A 23,813-nucleotide genomic window follows, 5' to 3' on the forward strand; every position below is an offset into this window, starting at 1 on the left:
TCACATACCTATCTAGTAATTTCATTTTTGGTCTCAGGACTGGAATCCATCTTAAATAGAGAAACTGCATGTCATGTATGGGCAGAAAGGAACACAAAGTCTGTGAATGAAATCTAACCTGTCATCAGTGGTGGGACATGCATAAATGGAAGACTAGATCATGACATATGGAATGTAGCTCTTACCTAATAAATTAGCTTTTTCTTTGATTAAGACCTGCCCTCCTACTGTTTAATGTTTCAGAGATTTTCAAATAGAAAGTGCCAAGTCTTCTCCCACTTATATTAATTGAGGCTTAGCAATACATAAGAGACTTTGTTTTTAATCAAAAAATACAGAACCACTTTATGAAAAAATGGAAAGTATATTTTGCACAAAAGCTGTTTTGGCAACACAAGTAGAAGTTGTTAGCTATAACATGTGGAGCCTCTGCCATAGTCTCAAACATAAATTTAGATAAGTGGATGGGGAAAAAACAGAGCCAGGAAAATAAACAGTGTGTGTGGCAGAAAACAGTCACATTTACAGTACTATCCAGGTACTGGAGAGAAGCCAGAGGCCTTTGCATGAAATCTTTCTGTGCTTTTAACACTGTTGCAAAGCTTCAGGGATTTCTAATTGTATAAACAGTTATGGGAAAATGAGATTGACTGAGAGGTCTATGTCCAGCCAGTACTAAATGTGATGACTGCATCTCGGCATCAGCCATTTAGAATATGAACTTTCTGATGAGCAGCACATGTGCATTTACCAAAATTGAAAATCAACCAGCTAGCAGTTTCTTTTCAGTCTGATTATACAGTCAGCATCCCAAAGCTAAAGCATGTACAGTAGATCTGAGACCTCAGAAATACAGTTAGATGTTTGGTTTTCTTTTGATTTCAAATAATGCAGGTCTTCCAGTATTTATATTGTGATAAAATTCTAGAGCTTTAAAAATCTGCCCTTCACACAAGCCTAAGCATAGGTATTTTAAAATTACTTAATGTACATCTTAATATTTTGTTAAGGCATGAACAATGGCATGTAAATGGGAACAGCTTCCAGAAAAGCATCTTTTTGACAAAGGCCAGTCCAAGCACATAACATCAAAGGACTAACCTGAAGCCAGAAATGACAGTGTTGTGACCCAAGAGTTTTTAACAAAAATAGTTGAAACAAAATGGATTTTTTTTTCTCTTTTTCTTTCTTTTTTTTTTTTTAATTTAAATTTTATTACTCTTAATGTCTGTTTAAAGCACCGGTTGCAGTTTTGCGCTTACCACCTCTTCCGAGTGACTTTGGATAACTCATCTGCTCCTTTATTTCTGAATTTTCATCGTATGAAACTTTAAAAGGTTTCTGTTTCCTTTTTTTCTTTTTTTTTTTTTTTTTTTTTTTTTTGGTTTGGATGACTGCTGCAAAATTAGAAAGATCCAGAAGTGGTCAGGGGCCTGGTCTAATGCACTTCCAAAAGTCCATTATAAAGATGAATATAAATGAGTATGATATGGTTTTTCCGTAGACCCACAAACCACGCTTAGCTATAAGAAACATATTGTGCATAGTTATTTTTTTTCTTCAGAGTGATATGTTTACTAGCTCTACATTCTCAGTTTACCAGAGTACAGGAATGTCTACTTTACTAAAGCCGGGATCCTTCCGCAGTTCCCAGTAGGTTTCATTGGTAACCCAGGCTTCCCTTTGATTAGCGTCAATAACTTTTCTGTAGAAAGGGAGAAAAAACAGAGAGAGAAAGAGAAAAAAAGTTTTGACCATAGGTATTGCTCTTACACAATATAAAATCAAATTCCACACTTCTCTGATCTAACCCAACATTAAATCAAATTTAATATTTCTAAAGGACACAAGAACAGTCAGGAATTTAAAAACAAAAATTAACCCCTACCTATACCAAAAGCAGAAGACAGAAAACAGCCAAGACTGGAAATCTTTTGTTTGATCTGTACAAGCAGAACTTAGAGCCACATAAAACCCCTCTGTCCACTACAGATTCAGATCATGTGAAGGGAATTATTATGTGAAGGGGATATAGCTTGCACAATGCAAGCCTCCAACCATTTATTTTTTTGTCTATGCATTTTGCTTACATAACGCTACAACTGCATTAAGCATTCAGTCTTTTCACTTTTGATTCCTCATGTTAGACATGAGACTACTTGGCATGACTATTCCTTGTTTCAGAAGAATGCTTAACTAAAAAACAGCCAATAAAAAGCCACCTTGATTCAAAAATAAATGCATTTTAAGTGAATACACATACATTTATATATACACGTTAAAGGTATATCTATGTGTGATGTTGCTGTTCAGGTTACATGGTATTATTGGTCTACTCAATGACTTTAAAAAAGCTCCTAGTTAAATCTTAAATCCTAATATTATACTTCTAATTCCACTTCAGTAGGAAGGCTTGTTCCAGCTTGTAGGAAGCGGAGGCCCACTATGAGAAAATGATCATTCAATTATGAAGCTTAACTGTGTAAAAATTGCTTCAGAGAAGAAGGTATCAGATATCTTATTATCTTTCTTAAAACCACAACTTTCCACACTTTCATGATTATTAGTCTATATTGGTGGTAATTCTTGTAGTACTTCATCCAGTTACACGATAGAAAACAGACAAATGAATAGACTCACTTAAAAAATTTGGGTACATATTCAATGCCATTTTCTTCCATGTACCGCCTCCGAGCTCTCTGGAGTTCTTCTATTCTTTGTTTCTCAGATGCTGCTGCTTCTACATTTCCTTCCTCCAGAAGCCTGTAGGAATAACAGCAGGCCCTATAGCAATCACACAGTGTCTAGTCCAAGGGATTTTCCAGCACCAATCGTAACAAAAGACGAGCAGAAGCCAAGTGTGTTGTCAGTGTTGTACTTTCAGATCCAGCCTGAGATGCGACTCCCCAGCCATGTGTACCTGACCTACAGCCTAAGGCACACGCTTTGTTCAGCAACTTCAGCATATCACAAACACTGAAGGACTATAAACTGAGAATTTGGAGAGAATTAGTGTTGCTTCTATCCATCGCAGAAGTGCACAGCATTTCAGAGCCTGTTTTTTGGTTTGTCATGAGGAATCTACCCCAAGGTTGCCCTATAGCTCAACAAGAAACTTTATTATTTCCCTCAGCTGGGCTAAGCAGAAATTCGTGTGCAATACTATTTTCTCTACTAGCAGAATCTTCCACAGCTTAATTCAGACTGCAGTGAAGATACACTCAAAATGCAAAACTCAGCCAAACTCAGCCTTGAGCTTACCAAATATTAAATATATAAATAAGCATTCTTGCCTTTGATCTGGCCTGAATCGTGCATCTGTTGCAGGAAGAAGATCTTTCAGTAAAGGATCTAATTCATTGAGCTCAATAGCAAACCTTGTGAAGCCATAATAACGTTCATAATTGGTTGGCATGGAGCCTGAATACATAAGACAAAGAAAAAAGCTTTTTAAGATATTAGTCTAAATATGCAAGAGATTCCTTTATTTACAAACTTTTACCAGAAAAATAATTAACATATTTTACTCTTACAGTTAAAAAGCATCAAAAGCTATTCTCTAGGTGAAACAAAATTTACTAAATATTAATATCAAATGCTTCTCCTGCAGAGATTGTAATTGCATGTTAATAGATTCAAAATTTTATGACCTTCCTTTTATTTTAAATAAAAACTAATTGTTTTTTAAGATTTTTTAAGTTAAAAACTGTTTCCTGTACCCCAGAAAGTGGGCTTATCAAATGTCTGTCTTAAATCTAACCTTAAATGATCTTTAGAGTTCATTTTGGAACTTAGCACACTCTTACAGACTGATTCACTACTACAAGGAGTCAGAACAGACATTGCAGAGAGCAAAGTGAAAAGTAGGGTTCAAAATACCATAAATACAAAGTAGGACTCCAAATTCTAAGAACAGTAATTCCTGGATAATGCATGTATGAAAGATACAGATGCAAAGGATGACTAATTCAACCTCAGGTCTCTAAGCAAGCAGGAAGCTGAAATCAGATCCTGAAAGTCCCAGGTGTTCACCACCTCTGAAGACCAATCCTTTAGGCTAATAAAGCATTAAAACAACAAACTCAATAAACCCCTATTTGTAGAGTCCAAAAAAGTTGACCTGCTCTCTGTAAGAAGGCAGACATGCCAGCCCAGATGCCCAGTATTTTTCTTAATTTTATTCTTGTGTTGACTGCAAGGTCCCAGCATTTCTGACCAGGAGTCATACTGAGATATAAAACATTATGCCCTATAAGAACATTTCCATTCACCATTATTATAAACGCATGCAAATTGTTGTTTGTCTAGACAGGGATTTTAATTTCTCTAGTATTATTTTGTGTATTTAAAATGAAGGCTAAAACAGCTTCACATACAACACCTTCCAGAGTTTTTTACAAGCTTCTTACCTGGCCTCCATATGCATTTGGCTGAAGGTGCAACCCCACAATAGAGGCCTTCATGCCACTTTCCAAAAAGTCGGTGAACCACCTTCCCTTCTTGATCTATCACAACACCCTGGACCTCATTTACATTTGAATTCCAGTAGTTCACCTGCAAGTTTAACCAAGAGTTACTAGCTCACACTGCTTTTCCAACAACTCGTTGTACCAACACACATGACAAATGTATCTGTGGTGCCTACTGTCCAAATTCTGTGTTGGATCAGCTCACCTGGAACTAAGAATACCAAAATTCAAAAATCTTATGGTCCTAATGCTAACTGATTTAGTATAGGAGAAACACTGCATAATCTGTGACGTGGTTTTGACATAGAAGTATTTAAATTATCTGCACATCTGGGAACTACATTGTCACTCATTAACCCAAATCCCACACACTTCTGCAAAAATGACACTTTGGCTGTCAGAGACAGCTAACACTCCTCTTCCTACATGAGGAGGTATTGAATATAGCTGTACTTGTATGAGAATCCTTACATGAGTACTGAACACTACTGTATACAGCAGGGAAGACAGGCAGCCAGTATTACATGTTGTTTCTTTTTGTTTCACTTTTCTTAGACACATTTAGCTCTTACACCTTCATCCAAGAGCCAGTTGCCCATTCTCAGATTATCCATCAAAACAAAAATTTCAAATCTATTTTAATACCCCATTGCTAACACTGCAGTAGTATCAATGTTTTTTGTTGCAATGTGAAGACAAATTTAGTTTTAGGTTAAATACTTGATAGTAACCTAGATATATAAACATCTATTTTTATATATGGCCCTTGCCTGGATATTAAAATACTACGAACCAAAGCAGATATACGTTATGTAAAGAGACGAAACATTGACCGACAAATTCTAGTAGGAGGAGAAGCAAAATGGCATGGTAGTGTACAGTGACTTTGTGTTTTCATTGTGGTAATATAAAAAGAAAAATTGACATTTCATTTTTAATCAAACACCAGCAACAGTACAGCACACAGCTATATAGCAATGGAACACACTGATATTAAATGTTCAGTGGAATAGAATCATACTAATTTACATAACATTCTCATTTGACAATTTACATTTTAATAATACTGATCAAAGAAATAAAAGATAAAATGTAGAATTGGACTTCAGGAATAGTGAAGAAACAGCTTGATGTATCCTTAAATTATGCAGTTATACAAATATAAGATATACATCAGCATCCATACATTACCTTGACAAACGTGAGTTTACAAATACAAACACTGCTTTTTGTGTTTCTGATAGTTATCTCTCCGTAGTGCTCTATCCATCTCCTTCCACTAAGAATATTATGTATGCAAGTAGTGACTTTGTTCCAGACATAGTAATCTCCATACCTAGGAACAGATTAAGAAGTGGTTAGTAACATCTATTCATCATGATCGTTACTGACAAAAAAGTAAAACATTGCTCCTTTATTGTAAAAACAAACCATATTGCCCAAAAGCACCTGCACAGATGACAGAGTCCTGTATCTGGTTACATTACTAATTCTCCTTAGAGAAACTCACCTAAGCTCCAGTGCATAGAACTACAGAAAGGTGCTATAAACCACAAATAAACACATTATCAATCACTGAAGCCCTGCATGGCCTATTTATTGTCCTCAGAGCATGAAGTGCTTTAGCCACAATTCCTATAGGGGCAGTACAGTGACCCACAGATCAACAGGCTGAATTGAGACTATAACCAGAAAATGTAATTAAATCACAAATAGAACAAAATAAATACAAAAAGGAGATCAAGGGAAGGAAGTAGGAAGCCAGGAGCTCCAAAACCAGAAATGGATCTTCAGGCTCAAAAATGTTCCAGTAGCTCCACTTGAACGCTAAGGAGAGCTCAGAGCTGGGCACCAACTCTCACCAGTACAATCTATGTGATGTCTGCTTACCCCAGCCCATTCACAAGGCAGCACAGACTAGAGTGCACCAAAGACTGAAAACAAGAGGAGAGAGGACAATAGCTTACTTTGGAAGAGTCACATTCAAGGTTCCAACAGGCAGAATTTCCATTGATTTCCCCCAGAATTTGTTTTTCCACCTGATATCTGAATATAATAGTGAAATACTTAAAAAACTGAAATGACCAAGGTCTCCCCCTTGCACTGATCTGTGGCACCAGACCATCTGTGCTAGACTAGCCAATTCAAAACAGGGCAGTAGATAGTACGAATTTGCTGTGAAAATACTAAAGAAAAAAACCAAACTTTAAAATTACATTAGGTCAGAAAAACTAAATGTAAGTTTAATTAAGAATTGTGTCTGTGCTGCATGATTATCAAATGCCTTGTGCAAACATTCAACACAAATTAAAGGCACACACCAGTAGGTGAAAGAAAAGAAAGAGTAATTTTTTCATCTGTAAAAACAACTGCTAGTGTTTGTAAGAAATAGTAATTTCATCAGTAAAAACCTTTTCAACTGAAGAGTATAAACACAATGCAAGTGACAGGGGGAGCTGTAATGTTTGCTCACTCTTAATGAGAATTTGGAGTAAAATAAATCAGATCATCAGTTTATATGTCACTTCAAAATAGTAAGTATAGAAATTCTGAGTAAGTTCCAAATGCAAAGATCAGCTTTTACAAAGTTTTTACTTGACAATGAAAAAGGAGTTATGCTTTTGAATTAAAAAGTATACCTTGCCAAAACACAAAGTTTTTCGATTCACAGTGACAGGCTGAAATGGGAGGATGGTGGCTAACCTGAAAAACAGTTTGCTTGAGTTAAAAACATTTAATTTTCATTCCTAAGACAGTACAATTGTTACTGCAATATGAAAATACTACATAGCCCATGTTGCTATGAAAACAGATACAACTTAAGTTGGTTGTACTTAAAACACTGTACTTAAAACAGTTCCTCGTGATTACTATAAAAATGTATTCCTTCTAGGATTTAATGAAGTCCACTCATATTAACAATATTTATTTAGTTCTAAGAAAGCAAACCATTCTAAGTAGAAAGAAAAAATGGGATTATTCTATAAAATGAAGAACAAAAAAATATAAATCCAAACAGGAGAGTCTATTTAGAAACAAGCTTTACCTGCTCTGAGAAAAATCGAAATCCTTTGTCTTCTCTAATACATTCATAAGTTTCACCAAGCACTGGGTTAAATGGCTTGCTTCCTGCCCTAAAGTATGTAGAGGCATAGCCTGATGCTGCAAAGGCAGCAATGAGAACCTGTAAAAATACAGATCAGAACATGAGAAAAGGCAGACATTCCTCTGTGCGCCATTACTATGTGGTACCACACAACTCTGCTCAGTGACAACTGGATTAACACAGTATGCCTGAGAGTGAAACCATGCATCCCAGCCAGAAGCAGTATAAACTTTATTTCTTCTGTTGATATAATTTCTTTTCCTTCACGGCCTCATTCAGTCTTTCAAAGGTCCCTTAAAATGACAATCTGCACATGACACAGTTCTTCTGCCTTTGACCAGGCTTACCATTAGTGACCTAAAACAGACCCAGCTCTAGTCCTTCTTCCTGTGAATAAATATTATGTAATAACTTCTAATTACAAGATCACATTCCATTTTCCTATAGGAACTATTTTAATATAAATATAAATATAAACATCTCTCACTTAGGATGTTCTTAGCACTGAGTTACCTCCAAATCTTCCACACATGCAGCCTTAACAGCCCCCTTGTCTATACATACAATCACAATTTAAGAATCTCTAAGCCAGGCCTGACTGGGAGTAATAAGTTAAGTGACATGCATGGTTATTTAGGTTACAGGTCCCATTTGCAGAGTTAAAAAAAAACAAACCACATCAACCAGTCAGAAGTCCAAACAAAACTTCAGGAAAACAATACAGGGATAAAAATGAGTCACTCATTGGCAATATGCCAGCACTGGAGCAAATCTTAACCAAGTTCCCCTCTCTCCCTGCTAGGGAGAGCACGGCTCTCATGTGAGCTTTTACATGCTTTGTTTTCTTCCCACTGTGTAAGGGGTGCTCTATTCTCTATTAATTTTCTAGTATTCAGAAATGCAGCATCAACAAAATCAACACTGTTTTCACAGGCTTGTCTTCAACAGTAAAAACCTTCATTCTTCAAAAACTGTTTTCAGATGAATTTCAACTTCCTTTTCAATTTAGCTATAAGACACTGCAGTGAAATGAAGGAGTTTACTATCCTTGTGATACAGAGAGCAATGTGAAAAAAAAGGGTTTCCACTACTTTTGGATGCTTGTTGAAGATAGAAAAGTCCTGATCTTTCAGAGAATAGTGAACAAGCAGTAACATATTCACAGTATTGCTGCCACAAGCTTTGGGTATTCAGCTCTTTTCCAAGAAGTCTCATATGCCTCAGCTCAAGTGTGCAGTTTGCATTTTTAGGGGTGCTGTTTTAAAAGTTTGGCTTGTATTCCAAAGTACCGCAGTAGATATCTGTAGCAGAGAAGGGGATTGAGCCCACACTTCTAAGGGAGCTTTCAGTTGCACCATGGTTTTTCCTTTCTGAATTTTCCCTACTACTTCAACACTTCCAAACTTTTCAACAAATGCAGCAATCAGTCTGCTTAACTCATTACAATCCTTCCCACTCCTTACAGAATCCCCCTCCTTTGTGAGAGAAAGAATCACAGATTACTCTGAGTTGGAAAGGACTCACTATGATCATCTCCTGAGTTTTGTAAGAAAACAGAATGTGATGATAAATAATTCACCTCCCTTTCTCAAGACAGATTCAACTTCTTCAGTGTTTAGGACTCCTCCCTCTTCTGCAGGCCTTGTGAACATAGCAGTTCAGGGACTTGAGTGCATGATTGTGTAACAGCCAAAGGCAATCTCTCTTCTCCCTCAGTTATCCACAGTGCTGCCAGCCCATACCGGGGAACAGCAGATATGTTCACCAACAACACTGCCAACTTTCCCTTAGAGCCTTTCCCTGCGTCTTCTGAGGAAAAGGAGACATGACAAATCAAACCACCCTGAGAGCTGAGCACAGGCTGCTGGCTGTCAGTTAAAAAACCAAAACAGACTCACAGGGGAACTGAAGTCAGGCTGCCCAGGCAAACTTTGTTCTGTTGTTTTGAAACTTCTCTCTTAGAAATTGCTTGGGAGGACATCTCATTGACGCCTATATTGATCATAAGGCAGCCACAGACTTGATTGCTGAATTTGATCACTGAAAGCCAGGAAAGGATGCTGCAAAGTTAGAAACTGCCAATGCCTACATCTACAGTCATAGAGCATGAGATCAATCTTAAATAAATGAGTTACATCTCCAGGACTTGGTTTGACATCAAGAAAAATCCTGCAGCCCTGTTCGGATCAAACCTACCACCTGTAACTGTTCACAACACTTTTCTGACCCAGCAGGGAGGTCTGTTGCCTGTGACCAGGAGAAAGAGAGGACCCTGCATAGACTCCACTCAACAGCTCCCTTTCTAAGGGATAGACAGAAGAAGTGCTACACTAAATGCATTACCATGCGTTCATAAGGATCATCTGTTTCAGCAGCCTTGTCCAAGAGTTCACTGTATTCCAGCTCTTCACAAAGATGTTGCAAGGTATTCAGAGGTTCATTTAGCTCAACTGGCATGGATACTTTGGAAAGATCTTTGCCAATGTTATTTCTCAAAATATTCCACAGATTGATGTTACTGGTGTCAGGGCTGGGAGCTGGGAGACAAGTCCTCCGTCCATTTCTGAATGCACCTCCTGTTAACTCACCATTAAGAACTGGGAAAGGAAAAAAAATATTGTCATAAGGAAGCACCAGACTAAGAAAAACAGAGTTCTCCATTCAACCAAATCACTGCCAGAACAAGCAAGCCCAACTTCACTGTCTTCAGCTGAGTTGGTCTTGTATTGACATGCAGTAATTCTGGTACATGAACATAACCAAGGTAATTTCCCAAAGTTTGAAACACAGTATACTTTGCCGAGAAATGTTGTCTGCAACACTGGTGTTGTCCTCAGATATATTGTCACTCACATCACTGATATAAGATTCATCATCAGAACCCTAAAATATAAATAAAATATCCATTAACTTGAATACATATAAAACATACTGACAAAACAGACAAAAATAGTTAATTGAAACTCAAATATTCAAAAAAATAATCTCTATCCAACTAGAACTATTAGCTTAATCAACTGGATGTTTCAATCTGTCCATAGTGTCAATGCACTAAAAGTGTCAAAAAAATACTATGTTGTCCTCGTGTTTCTGAATTCCTTATTATCCAAATACAGACATTAGATCTGCAAAAGGTATCTTCAGGTAAGATCAAGCATGAACAAAAAATCAATAACATAATGCACTAGGGATGGGAGGTGAGAAGAGATAGTCAGATTTGTGCTTTTATAATGAACCAAACAACAAAGCGTGACTTACATTTCAGCAAACAAATTACGTAAACATCAATCTATCATTTTGCAAAACAAGAATCTCATCAGCATTAAGAATATTTTTAAAAACTGCTTTACACTACTGTTTTTTTTCCAGAAATATTACTTTTTTGTCAATTTCTCTCATTACAGAGAATAACTTTATATACATATATTGTAGAAGATTTTTTTTAAAGAATATTTGATAATCTAAATTTAACTGACTGCACAGTCAACTGTAACTGTCTATGCCATCCTTAGATGGAACTGCCATAGCCTAGAAAGGACATGTACTGAACATAAGTTACTGACAAAACCAACTTTCAACACAGTCTTATACTTCAGGGAACTCCTGCACCTCTATATGTGTTCTCAGATTTGTTGATCTACACTTTATACATTCTGATACCTTTATATTCTAAGTAGCATTATTTAAACAAAAATAAAAATTCACTAGTGGTAGCACTACCTAGCTCTGTCCAGCAGCACAGCTGCCACATGCTGTCACAGCCTACCTCGTTTTCTGACGAGCTGGCAGAGAGAAGCACTTCCTGTGCATCAAAGAACTCTGAAACAGATTCGGACATAGACAGTCTGCTTTCATTAGAAACTTGCTGAGATAGTGGCAAACTGACATGAATTTGTTCACCCGTCTGTAAATAAAGCACAGAAAAGTAAAAGTGTTATTTCTAATATTAAATATGCATAGAAGGGGTAAATCACCTGAATAAGATTTCTATGCCAAATATAAGCACAGAGAGTAAAGGCAGCATTTTAGTAGGACTTTCTGTGTACCTAAAAGATAAGACTGAGGGTGAAAAAATAAAGTGCATTTTGAACAGTGAGATACATGTCTCCATCTGAGGCCTGCCCAGCATCTACTTTTAACGATGCCCAGCATCAAGTTTTAGTAGCATGAAACTGAAGATGTAGTTCTCTATGCAGAGAACTGATTTTGTGGACAACAGCTGGATTGTGTCAGACAAGTCCAATCATGAATTTCAGGTTAAATAACATCTGGTAATAACAAATTACATCACTGGGAGCTAGCTTTAATGCAACTAAAATTTAATTATAAAGCTTTATAAGGTCAGAGAGTTATAAGTTACTTTCTGAATAAATGACCTTGTGGACCAGTTTAGTAACAATGTTTGAAATGTTTGAATATTTAGGAGGATAGCTATAATATGTTTTTTTATGAGCTTTTATTCTATGTTTACGCTCCAAATCTCATTTGCAATATGCCATTAACACTGACTCAGTACCATGAAAGGGAATGATCTGTCTATGGTTTATTATAAAGAAATGCAACAGCAAAGTCAAGGATTTAAAACTGTACTATGACAATGTCAGTAATGCAGCAAACTAAAATAGTGAAATATACCCTTTTCTTCCTGCTAGTGATGGGTGGAACACCAGATTTCAATGCTACCCTGCAGGCTACAACAATAAGAAAAATTAAGATGCTCTCCCAGTACCATTTTACCACAGGATCTGTTGCTGTAGAGGGAAACAGATCTTGGACTTAATCCCTTAATTTATACAGCATGTTGCTCCTGGGAGATAATACAGATGAAAGTACTGAAGCCCTTTTAAACATGGTTAACTTTTCAGATTGCAACACAATCCCCGTTAATCTTATTCCAGAACCCCTGCATATGGTTTTGTTGACATCTTAATTCTGTAGAATTATTCTACACAGTTACCTTAAAATGTACTAACAAAACATCCCAAAAAAGCATAAACAAGTCATTCCTTTTTCATTTGGACTTATAAGATTGTAGATGGATTGTAATGCTTGATGAGTTATAATGAAAACAGAAGTTCATTTTACTGTAATCTTTACAGGAAGTGATCAAAATTTTGAGGTTTCACATAAACTAGAGGAACTTGGAAAAATACACATCATCCTACCTGAAAAAGACCCTCACACAGGCATTATCTACAGGCTGCGAGATTATAGAGATATATAAAACAAGCAAGATAAGTGAATGAGAGATCTGGAAACTTCTTTGAAAAATTTCTTCAGTCAGGCACATTTCTATGAAGACAATGATGAACAAATGAAAAGAAACAGCTAACCAACAAAAATACAGAACAGAAGAGAAGGCCATTGCTGAGAACTTCACTGCAGATTGCTGTGCTTTGGCACCACTTCGCTTCTATATTCTGTTGCTAGCCTCCAACATGCTGAATTCTTGGAAAAATTGTTTGGATGTTTTCAAAAAGCAAATAAACAAAAACAATTTTACCTTTCTTGCTTGTTGGAAGAAACAATTAGAAGACAAGGCTATGTTAGTTGAAATGGCATATGCGTAGGAAAAAAATAGTGGAAATGACAAAAACATTTTTGTAAAATGCAAGCAGAATGGTTGCCAAAGTGACCATACTAATTATAATATATTATAGTCCATAAATTCAGATTTGTCATGAGGGAAGCTCACTGTTATTAAATCAAATGTTCATTAATCTGTTGATTAAGGAAAGCAAACCAAGAAAACTAGAAGTTGCAAAAATATTAGTGCAGTGCTTGGTTCATGGACTGTACATTTTGATTTTAACAGTACCACTCAAGATTCTAAATGTGAGGCCCTTTACACACTTGCAAAATCAGGTCATTAAATAATTAATTGTTCATTTGGCAAGAAACTAAGATACAGAATTGGATAGCTACTGTGTGATACGTTCAGATACAGTAAAACCTCACTAATTCCCACAGCCAACAATTAATATTCCAAAACTGGAGTCCTTCTCTGTTTCTCTAAAGAGACCAAGCTGAGTTCTTTCATGTCTGACATATGGAAAACAAAACACTGAAGCTTTATTGTAAGTAAGGAAATATAACCTTTTTCTATGAATAAACATACGCCAATCTGAAAAATTCAGTAAATTTTCAGGTGTGTTTCAGCTATTTAGTGAGAATTAGCAAGGTTTGTTTGAACTCCAAATCATTAAAGGCCAAAGTCTTACCTCATCAGGACTAGGGATAATATTTACACTGACAACCTGATCACAAATAACAGACTCTGAATGTATTCTGTTCAAGCGACTCCTTAGTTCAGCATTCTGGTTGAGAGCCTTAAAATAAAAATTGCACATTTCATTTAAAATTAAAATGGAAACATTAAAAAATTATAAATTTAAAAAGAAAAAAAAAAAGAAGAAGAAGAAAAAAAGCTTCTTTCCAGCAATTTCCTAAAAAATCAGAGAACCTCCTTTCTTTCATTTATAGGGAAATACCTATTATGAGATCCTCTCTAACATGATTTAATCTTTGGTAACTTTGCCTTCACTGCTTTTCAGGAGACAAGAGTATAGATGTTCTCCCACAATGTAACACTGGCATTCTACCCTAGTTCTTCAGAGAGCTCTTTGGCAGGTGTACTGGTGGGTTATGCACATTATGGAAATGGGGAGTGAATGCAGCAACAAAGAGTGAAACTGCAGAACAGTACATGGGAACAACCCACAAAATGCCCAAAGAGGCAGTTCTGGGTTTACAACTACACAGCCTCTTCTGAGTCAAGGTTATCAGCACTCAGAGGCTGCAAAAAAAAATTTCCCATAAAACTAACATATTTGCATATTGTCAACCCACCCAGATCAATTTTATCGATTTGCCTTTGTACTTATTTCAAACCACAACTGGTGTGTGATATCTGCTGATTTTTCTTCTATTGAAAGTCCAACCTAGCTTATAAATTTAGGTGCATCTACATGTATTATCTGCTATTTGGAAAGACTAGCGTGTGAGATTCTGAAAGCCTGAAGTATAATACACTACATACCTAGAACAGGGCTGACTTAACCTTAATATATCCCCACCACTGAGGATTATAGAAAAGAAGAACAGAGAGATACTTTGTTTCAGTAGAGAAAGATTGTTACAATGGAGTAAGAACCTTCTTCTGTCTCCCCCTAGTGCAGATTGAGGAACAGATTGCATGAATGTACTGAAACAAAGAAAGACCAAAGGAAAATAGGTAAGCTTAAACTGCCACTAAACAGTTTAAATTACCCAATTTTGCTTTGTTCTGAAATGGTCTGGGCATGGTCATAGTTGACATCCCTCAGAGAGGGAAGGTAATGACCAACAGCAGTCTGACAGTAGCCTCTTCAATGGCTCAAACCTGGTCACAAGACTGGACAAACCCAGTCACAGTCAATTTTCCATTTACACTCACTGAGATTGTGAACTGATGTGTGACAGGGACTTTTAAACTAATGTTGGAGGCCAGGACCAATAAGAATACATGATTCCATATTTCATACAAGTTGCTAATAAATATCCACAGGTCTTAGATAAGTTTGTGTCAATAACCAGAAATGGTTCCCTTATCTCTTGCCCCTTATCCTTTTTTATCACAATGCACAGAGATCAATCTGCATAATATGATACACATCTGTATCTACAGAAAGGTTTGTCTTTAAAAATCTGCTCATACTTCTTGCAGGTGCAGTCCTCCACACCAATCCACCAAATGCTTTTATGCTACCTTGACAATGAATTTTAAAAACTTAGTTATTTTGCAATATGAGGACTTATTGTTGCTAATTTTTTCTTCCTCATTAAAGCAAATTTTATTTTTTTCCTTTAGTTTAAGTGGGAGGGATGCTGGAGAGTTAACAGGTGTATGTCTGAAATTTCAATTTACTCGTGACTATATTGCAACCCAGGATTCCTTTTGCATTTAGAGACATGGACATATAAAACAAATCCGATGATATAAGGTCAAAATTTAAAACTTAGTTACAAAACAAGAATTTTTCCTTGCCTGTGCTGGAACAGCTCCAAGAAAGACATCTAGCATTTGTATGAAAACATTTGTCCTTTTCCTTTACTTTGGAAAACTGTAGCAGATACATGCTTACACAAATTATATTCTTCACCTCCACATGCACTGAGGTTAGATCTACATCATAACAGAATATGCCATAATTCTGGTTGAAAACTTGGCTTTTTCTTGGCCCCTTTTACCTCAGGAAATGGCCAAAATACAAAAGAAACAGTGCATCGGGCAAGACAGATGTGCTTGAAATCAAATCAAGAACATACCTGAGAGAGGGACTGTCTGAGGTGAGCTATTTGAGCATTGTGGCCTGTAAGATCCTGCTCTGAAACAATCTGTTTAAGCTTCTCCTTCTCTATAGCTATGCTGTTAAAGGCAGACTTCAAAAGAGAATGCACTAAGCAAAAAGAAAAAAATAAAACAGGTGTTTTCTTGGCTACAGAAATCACATTGACATCTATTACAACACTTCAGCAACAAAGATAGAGGGTGAGACTTCCATCCCACAGTAATGGACATTTGAAACAAGGGCCTGAACTTCAAGTAATCCATGCCAAATTAAGTACAAACAGCTTGTGATTGTAAAGTGCATACTGTTCATTCACACATATCTCATCTCAGCATACTCTTGGTGCTGAACATATGGAAAGGTGCATATTTGGAAAAACTGCGTCCACTGTATGCTATGTTCTTTCTGGTTTTTATTTGTATTTTTCAGAGTAGCAGAAACATCAGTTCTGCTAGACTCAATATTGTACTAATAAAGAGGATTACTTGTTCTTTAAACAGGTTTTGAATTTTTTAAGACGTCAGTCTCACATTTTTTTATATACAGCAAACTGATGAGAAAACCTTTTTAAAATCATATTTTAATAGTATGGTTTGTAGGACCATTCACTTACTGGCAATAAAATTGCAATTCAAAAGTACGCTCGTGTAATAAGCTCTTTTTCCATTGATTCCATTGACATAGAAAACAATGCACAAAAACGAATTCACAGCATTATGTGTAGCAGTTACATTCTGAATCATCTTTGGGGAGGAATAATGAAGAAATTTTGTTGAGGAAAAAAAAAGGTTTGCAAATTCAGTCACTTATTTACATAAAGCAGAAAGCAGTTCAGAAGACTTGGAAAACAATTTCAGAGTTTACCCATCTCTACATTTACGACATGCATGGAAAATATAAGAAGGATAATACATGTTGCCTTTGTGTAAGCCACCTGAACAGCTAAAAAGCCCCCAAACTTATACAGTATCAACCCAATGCAGATTAAAACCCTGGCCATAGCTAACTGGGGGCAATAAAAACAGAGAAGCACATTACAGGAAAGGCTTTTGGCATCTCCAGGTACCTTTTTGTGCCATCAAGCAGAATTCTTCTTGAAGCTTCATGTACTCAGTAGAACACTCCAGAGGGTCTGTCACATGGCTTGGGGGAGCCTGAAACTCAATGTCTGCACAAAGGTTGGGGTTGGATGAATGCAGTCGAACAGGTGACATTGTAGCACTGAAAGGGACCTACAGCAAGAAACAGGGAAGAAATGCTGTGTAAGGTGTAACCAAACTTTTGACTGTTGAAACAAAATACAAATTTCTTCTGAAAAGACTTAGTTCACAGCGTAAAGAACACAGCAAGAGTGAACATGTAACTCCTAACTCTCCTAAATCTCAACACAGCTGATGGCAGACTTCTCTTGAATTTTTTTACTGAAATAGAAAAAAGAAGGCCTAAATACATAGCTACAGCTAATGATGGAGTATTTTAATTCTAACTTTTACAAAAAATGCATGATTTCCTATTGCTTTGAAGATTACTGGAAAATTAAACCATGAGACATGCTCCTTTATATCTGGACATTTGAGAGCAATTGTAGATGAGTCTGTTGTTGCAATACCAACATTTGAAGTATGAAAGTTCCTCCACAGATCTAGAAATTGGATATAATATCATCAGAAATATCATTGAAATTTTTCAAAAGTATTCATAAATCTTCAGTTGAAACTCATTGTACCGGCAATTATGAAGAGGGAAGAAGCATACAGTCTTTCTGTTTTCTTTTTAACTAAACAAATAAATAATAACAACAACAAAATAAAATCAAAACTCCACTTGATTTTTCATTTAAAATACATGAACAATAAACAAATGCAGAGAGATACAGTTTAGTGAGATGGAGCAAAGAATTTAGTTTATTATCTTTCCACTTCTCTTTCTCTTCTACTTTTCAGATACAGTAATAAAAAAAAAAGTACATGCAAGACTTTCTAAGTTATGTATACATGTACTGAGCAGTTACCTACATGCACTGTGTGGCTACCACTGCTATATAAGTGATGTGTGTGAGAGAGTATTTTGTATCCTATTTTACTGTTACCATTTACACACATTTATTTGAAAATCAGGCCAAGAACACCATTTTCAACTGTAAATGCAACCGAAAGGCATGCAGAACTGTATTTTGTTACTTAAATATTAAACACTGTTTAATGTATCAAGCACTGTTTAGTACATTAAATCTAATTCATTTCATTAGATTGATCAAATGTGCAAATCAAGAATTGTCACACTGCAGCCCAATGTAATTATTCAAATATGAAAATTGGGGCCAAAATATAAAATGTCTCTTCCAAGGCATGATAAAGCGCAGCATGTAACATAAAAAGTCATATTACTAAGAATTTTTATCAAGAGATGAGTTCTATACTGTCATCAGTGGTTGAACTTGGTACTTTTTTATTTGATTAGATCAGGGAATGATTTTATCAATTCCTTCCTGTAAAAGCTGACATCAATGCACATTTTATGTTTAGGTTCTGATTCTCCAATGAAACCATCAAAATCCCATTGGATCTATTAATCATTCCACTCATGAACATACTCTGTGAAATATGCTTTCCACTCTGTTTTTTCTCAATTTGTAGATACATACAGTAAATTAAACAATAACTCTATGGCACCTAAATATAAGTTTTATTCCTACTCTCATGTATTTTGATTTCCAGCTGTATCAACAAAGTATGTATTTTTTTACTGGACCTCATTTTAGCCTCATATCAAGAAGAATTATTTAACAGATGTAGAAAAAATTCCTTCTATTTGTACTGGATATTTAGCCCTTTATCTTCTTTACAAGTACCAGATTGCCTGTGTCAAGAGCCAAGCAACGTTAGGTTAATGGACTACCGTGGCTAAACATAGGTAAATTTCAAATTTCTCTTCCAAAACCTTTCCCCTTCTTAAATGGGAGAGTATGTTTCCAGAACTTTCTGACTGGGAGCATCACAAAGGTTCAACTGGTCCAGGTGGCTCCAGAGGACAGAGTAGGGGAGAACATACTCAACCCTCCAGAAGGCAGGAAGGAAGGAAGCTGACACCAGCTACCATGCCAGAGCTGGAGGGAGAGCCCCCCACAACTCCACATGCCTGTGGTGATGGGAGAGGTTCCCCAGACCCACATGGACTGGCAGAGCTGCAGGCAGGCTGCCCACATATGCAGAGGGGCTCTTCAGTCACTCTCTGATGAATCAAGCTAAAGAGACCTGCTTTAGATACAACATTTCTGCCTCAAATCTCAGCTGGCCAGGCTGAAAAGAAATCTTTCTGCAATGAGGTTTATTGAAAAAATACTATTTTTGATTATGCCCTAGAAACAGAATTTACATATTCTACAAATATGTCACACTACTTGCAAGAAATATACATTCACATGACAGAGACAAGTAGCCTTGCTGACTGCTTTAAATACAAGAACCAAAAATACTGAACTGTTGATTGACATGAACTCTCCTCATATGCATTTTTTAGAAACCTTTCCAAGCTGCTTTCCATAACATATGAAAAAAACCACATTAAACAGTCATTTTGAGTCTCTTACATAGGCAACAGTCCAGGAAACACTGCCAGTATACTTTTCTTTCCTTTTTTCCTTTCACCGATGTACTTCCTCTCTGTATTAATGGTGACTTGAACCTAACTTTACTACCCATTCTCTTTTTGGTTGCTTTTTTATTCTTGTTGTTTTGAAGGTTTTTGAAAAAATATTTAGCTTCCTGATCCATCACTCTAGTTTTCTCTCTAGAGACACTTCTAGACATAACCTCAGATGAACCTTGTCCCAACTTCCTGCTTTACACCAGAGGCGTTATTATACCCACTCATCCATCACCTTCTTCAGAATGACGTGTTCATGTAGGAACAGAAGGTGAGGAAAACCTCTTTCTCCTGTGCATTTAGCTGATATAATTCTGTATCCCTCAGTCTATGCACACAGCCTCACTGTCTGGGAGAAACAACCATTTTGTGCATCAGCCAGGAAGAACGGGCCGTGGCCACGAGCACTGCAACAGCCGCAGAGTCATTTTGGTGCCTCTAAGCTTTCCTCCCCACTGCATTTTCCCCAGCTCCTCCAAGATCTCCCTCAAAAGGTCCTCACTTCAGCTGCAGGTAACAGCTCAGCAATTCCCTGTTCTCTTGGTGCCTTCCAATCCAAGCCCAGCTGCAACTGCCTAGTTAAGCACTTGCTAGGTAAGGTGTACAATCCTTGCCAGAGCTGTTTAACTGCTGCTGAGCCTTCTGGTTAGAGCCTCCCACCAACACTGCTCAGCCCTGTAAACTGGGAATCAGGCAGATTTCCGTGCTAGGCAGGCAGACCAACAGAGTCAAAACAGCAATCAATTACAGAGCACACATTCATCCTCAATAGATTACAGAGGAATAAATTTAGATGAGTTAATTTCAAAGCTGGAGAAACACTGATATGTCTCATACGTTTTAAAATAGCATAGCAATAACTGAGTTTGTGGTTCAGGTAGCAGGAGTTCAAGATAGTTAGGCTTAAGCAGAAACTACGTCAGATCTAGGGGATTTTAGCTTTGGCCTAGAACAGCAGACCCTGGACTATTTCAGCCTGGTGAAGACATTCCCTGCTTGGGCTAGATAAGGATTTGCATGTAAAGCTCACTTCAATCTTTGGCTGCACAGTCTTCCCTATCTAACTGGATGGATTAGTACAAATGTCTATATTGGGCCTCCCTAATGAGTACTTTCTTGATAAAGCAGCAGCTGAAGATATCCTTTTGATGGTAATTCAATTTCACAAACTCCCACAACTAATTCCCAGCCCTGGTGTTGATTTCATAGCTCCGTATTTTCTGACAAAGACTTAGAGAATTAGCAAAACTACATACAGACACTGAGGTAGTAATATGACTTTTTGGGATTATGGAACATAAACAGAAAGTGCCTCAAACGAAAAGACTAACCTTATACTACTTATAAAAATGTAAGAAACTTTTATAATTCCGTGGTTATTTGTAACAATTCTCCTTAGTTCTGTTGTTTTGGTATAACTGTCACAACATCTTTTGACAGAATTTGAACTTTTTTTTCTGTTTTGTATAGTATGTCAAAGACTTATTGCGTGCAGGGCCTGAGTCTGTCACTTGCACTTACATAAAGGAGGAGGGACATGTACCATGTAAACAAGCTCAGACTCACATTTATGGAATACATTTATGTTAGGCCTGACCACTCCTAAGAAACTCTGCTGAAAGAGGGTGCCATGGACACCTCCAAAAAGTGCAAGAAACATTTTCATAAGCTTATTACACAATCAAGTTACACAGCTTCCCATCCTTAGAGCTATCCCTTGATTTTTAAATCCACTCACTGTTGTAGCCACTGCAGCTGCCAGTCTCTGCCGGCGTCGTGTTGAGCTGAACTGCCCCTTCGGTGCCGGCCCTTCCTGACAGTGAATGCAAGAGAAGAAGGAAGTAGAAAAAGAGAAGGGAAGGGGTCATGGACACAGGAAGATGAAAGGTGATCAGAAAAGGGAAAGGGAGAGTCTTTCAGTGGGTTTGTTAACTCTTATGGCCTATATATGTTGAGGACATATCATGTGTTTTCAGCTGTGCATGACAGAGACACAAAAATCTGGATACATCACTAAAATTATCTCCAGATGAGTTGGACTGCAGTGCACTCACTAAGGCTACCAAAAAAAAAAAAAAAAACAAACAAAAAACCAGCATTGCCATTCAGTCATAAGGCAATAATGGAATAAGAGAACAGAAAGGATGCTACAGCATTCCAGAAAATAAAACAAAAATCAAACTCCTTCTGGAGTCACTTGACCATCTAGAAGATGAATTCTGAAAGAGATCACTTTATCACTTTGCAATAGTGGAAGTGCATAAACTGTGGTCACTGAAGACGCATGTGTCTCAATGGTAAAACTTTTCAGTGTGTAAGTTATCTAGTGAGTTTTCTTATGGAAGCATTCTTGTACATAGCTCTGGCATTTCCACATCCATCCTTGAGCCTGTTGATTCATTTTCTCCACACATCACTTTTTTGAGTTCCACCTGCTTTTCCCATATGTTACTGAAAGCTCGGCTTCCAAACCAAGACAAAAACTCAGATAAAGCAGCACAAATAAAAACTAAGTATTTCAACAACTGCTTCCTTTTCTGCATGTCCAACTTGTGGCTTCATCCTACTTAATTTTACAAGTATTTTACTTCTAAGAAAATTTTTCACAGTATATTAAAGTCAAGCAAGTAACTGTCTAATGCAGAGGAACTCCACACCTGTCATAAAGTCATTCCATTTAATTTTTAATCAAAATGTCGTTATTTTGAAGGCATTTTAAGATTTTTGAATAATAGGAAATACACCTTTCTGCTTTTAGAAAGCAATTCTCAATTCCTTTACATTTTTATTCCCCTGTATCTTCACCTATAGCCGCTTCAGTATTTTTAGATTTATATATCTATATATTTATACTTTTTCTGCAAGCAGCCTGATCATCATACAAATAACAATGTATAGATTGGATACATGGACACCATGCTGAAGAACAGGATATTGTATTTAAATTATTAGTGGAACTGTCATGCTTCTGTAACATTCCCAGTAGAGTTGCTATAGTGGAGAATGGCCAAACACTTCACCCTCTGGCTGATATTAGTGGCAATGCCACTGACGGTTGGAAGGGTTGTCTAATAATCACAGTAAAAGACTTGTGGTGCAATATTTTTTACAATTCGCACATTAAAATGGCATGTGCATAACCTCTGAATTACTGAGAACAAACTCTGTTAAAGCAGAGAACAGATCATACGCATAATGTAAAGCTCTCTGTGCTCTACAGAAATATGTCTTGTGAATAAGAGTATGGAAAAATATTCTTATTTAAATAATAGGGACAAACCTATGTACAGAGAAAGATATGCACAAATATATATATATATATATAAACTTTTGAATGCAGGTATGCATTATTAAAATGGGAATATTGAGCTTTGCAGAACCACACACTCTCCTCAACACAATAGAAAGTGAGGTCATAATCTGAGTTACCAGAAAAAGAAATATTTACTTAAGGGAAAAAGTAATAACTAGTCTGTGTCTGGTTTCAGTTCTGAGCTGAAAGCCTCAGTAAAGCAAGATGATTTTCTCAGATTACTCTATAATACACAGCTCTCTATGAAACTATTCCCCCTGTGAATCTTGGAACTTTACAACTTTGAGCTTTTGTGGGAAACCAAAATATCATTGGCTCTTTATTGTTTTGAAGTAATGGGGTTTTTTTCTTCCTTTGAAGCTGTCATGAGAATGATAACTTAGACTTTTACCAAAGGGAAATAAAATTTAAAAAACAAACAAACAAAACCCCCCAAAACCCACAACTTAGTTTTCATACAACAGTATAATTTCTAAAATGGATTAATACAGGTCAACTAACCAGTTGTTGCAGCCCATTTTCATAAGATTTTAAATAGGCTTTTTAAAAACAAAATGAACCTCCCTCATAAAAGTTATCTTTTTTAAGAGAAGCAATTCATGTATTACTCTTGAGTACAAGACCTGTAAATTCAGCTGTTAATTTTAAACAACTTAGCAATAGTAAAAACCCAAACCTGCAATTGTCTAAATACATGCTATGCTCAGTTTTAATTCGGGGAGTACCCCCATTCTAGTTACAGGGATTAGCTGTGTGAGCAAAGTCAACTGCACACCAAACTGGCATATTTAAGTGGTAAATATAAATGTCTGGGAAACAAATCAAGCAGCTTTACTGACAAGAAAAAGTATGTTTTAAATACATTACACGCCTAGCATTCATACTGCAAGAATGTGTTAGCAGGAATCCAACAAAAGCTATCTCATTAACAAAAGAATGGTAACAAGTAC

At 36.6% G+C, this 23,813-nt stretch overlaps 1 protein-coding gene across 4 annotated transcripts in view; it reads right to left on the minus strand.

Moving 5' to 3' along the window:
- Positions 1–663: 663 nt before the first annotated feature.
- The window catches only part of OSBPL6 (oxysterol binding protein like 6), a gene marked incomplete at its 5' end in the record, with an annotated part of 46,499 nt that continues 23,349 nt past the window's right edge, over positions 664–23,813 (minus strand). For 2 of the 4 annotated variants that reach the window (XM_083865831.1, XM_083865830.1), the window contains 14 exons: positions 664–1,705; positions 2,641–2,763; positions 3,294–3,420; positions 4,410–4,554; positions 5,661–5,805; positions 6,437–6,515; positions 7,109–7,172; positions 7,516–7,653; positions 9,919–10,172; positions 10,371–10,458; positions 11,342–11,479; positions 13,797–13,904; positions 15,883–16,013; positions 16,972–17,137. In XM_083865831.1, the coding sequence (XP_083721957.1) occupies positions 1,597–1,705; positions 2,641–2,763; positions 3,294–3,420; positions 4,410–4,554; positions 5,661–5,805; positions 6,437–6,515; positions 7,109–7,172; positions 7,516–7,653; positions 9,919–10,172; positions 10,371–10,458; positions 11,342–11,479; positions 13,797–13,904; positions 15,883–16,013; positions 16,972–17,137 (1,815 nt within the window). In that variant the 3' untranslated portion in view covers positions 664–1,596. Of the gene's footprint in view, positions 1,706–2,640; positions 2,764–3,293; positions 3,421–4,409; positions 4,555–5,660; positions 5,806–6,436; positions 6,516–7,108; positions 7,173–7,515; positions 7,654–9,918; positions 10,173–10,370; positions 10,459–11,341; positions 11,480–13,796; positions 13,905–15,882; positions 16,014–16,971; positions 17,138–21,288; positions 21,364–23,813 lie in introns of all 4 variants that reach the window. The other 2 variants (XM_083865829.1, XM_083865832.1) reach the window with 2 other exon arrangements.

The sequence above is a fragment of the Zosterops lateralis genome, assembly GCF_965231275.1.
Source record: "Zosterops lateralis genome assembly, chromosome: 7".
NCBI lineage: Eukaryota > Metazoa > Chordata > Aves > Passeriformes > Zosteropidae > Zosterops > Zosterops lateralis.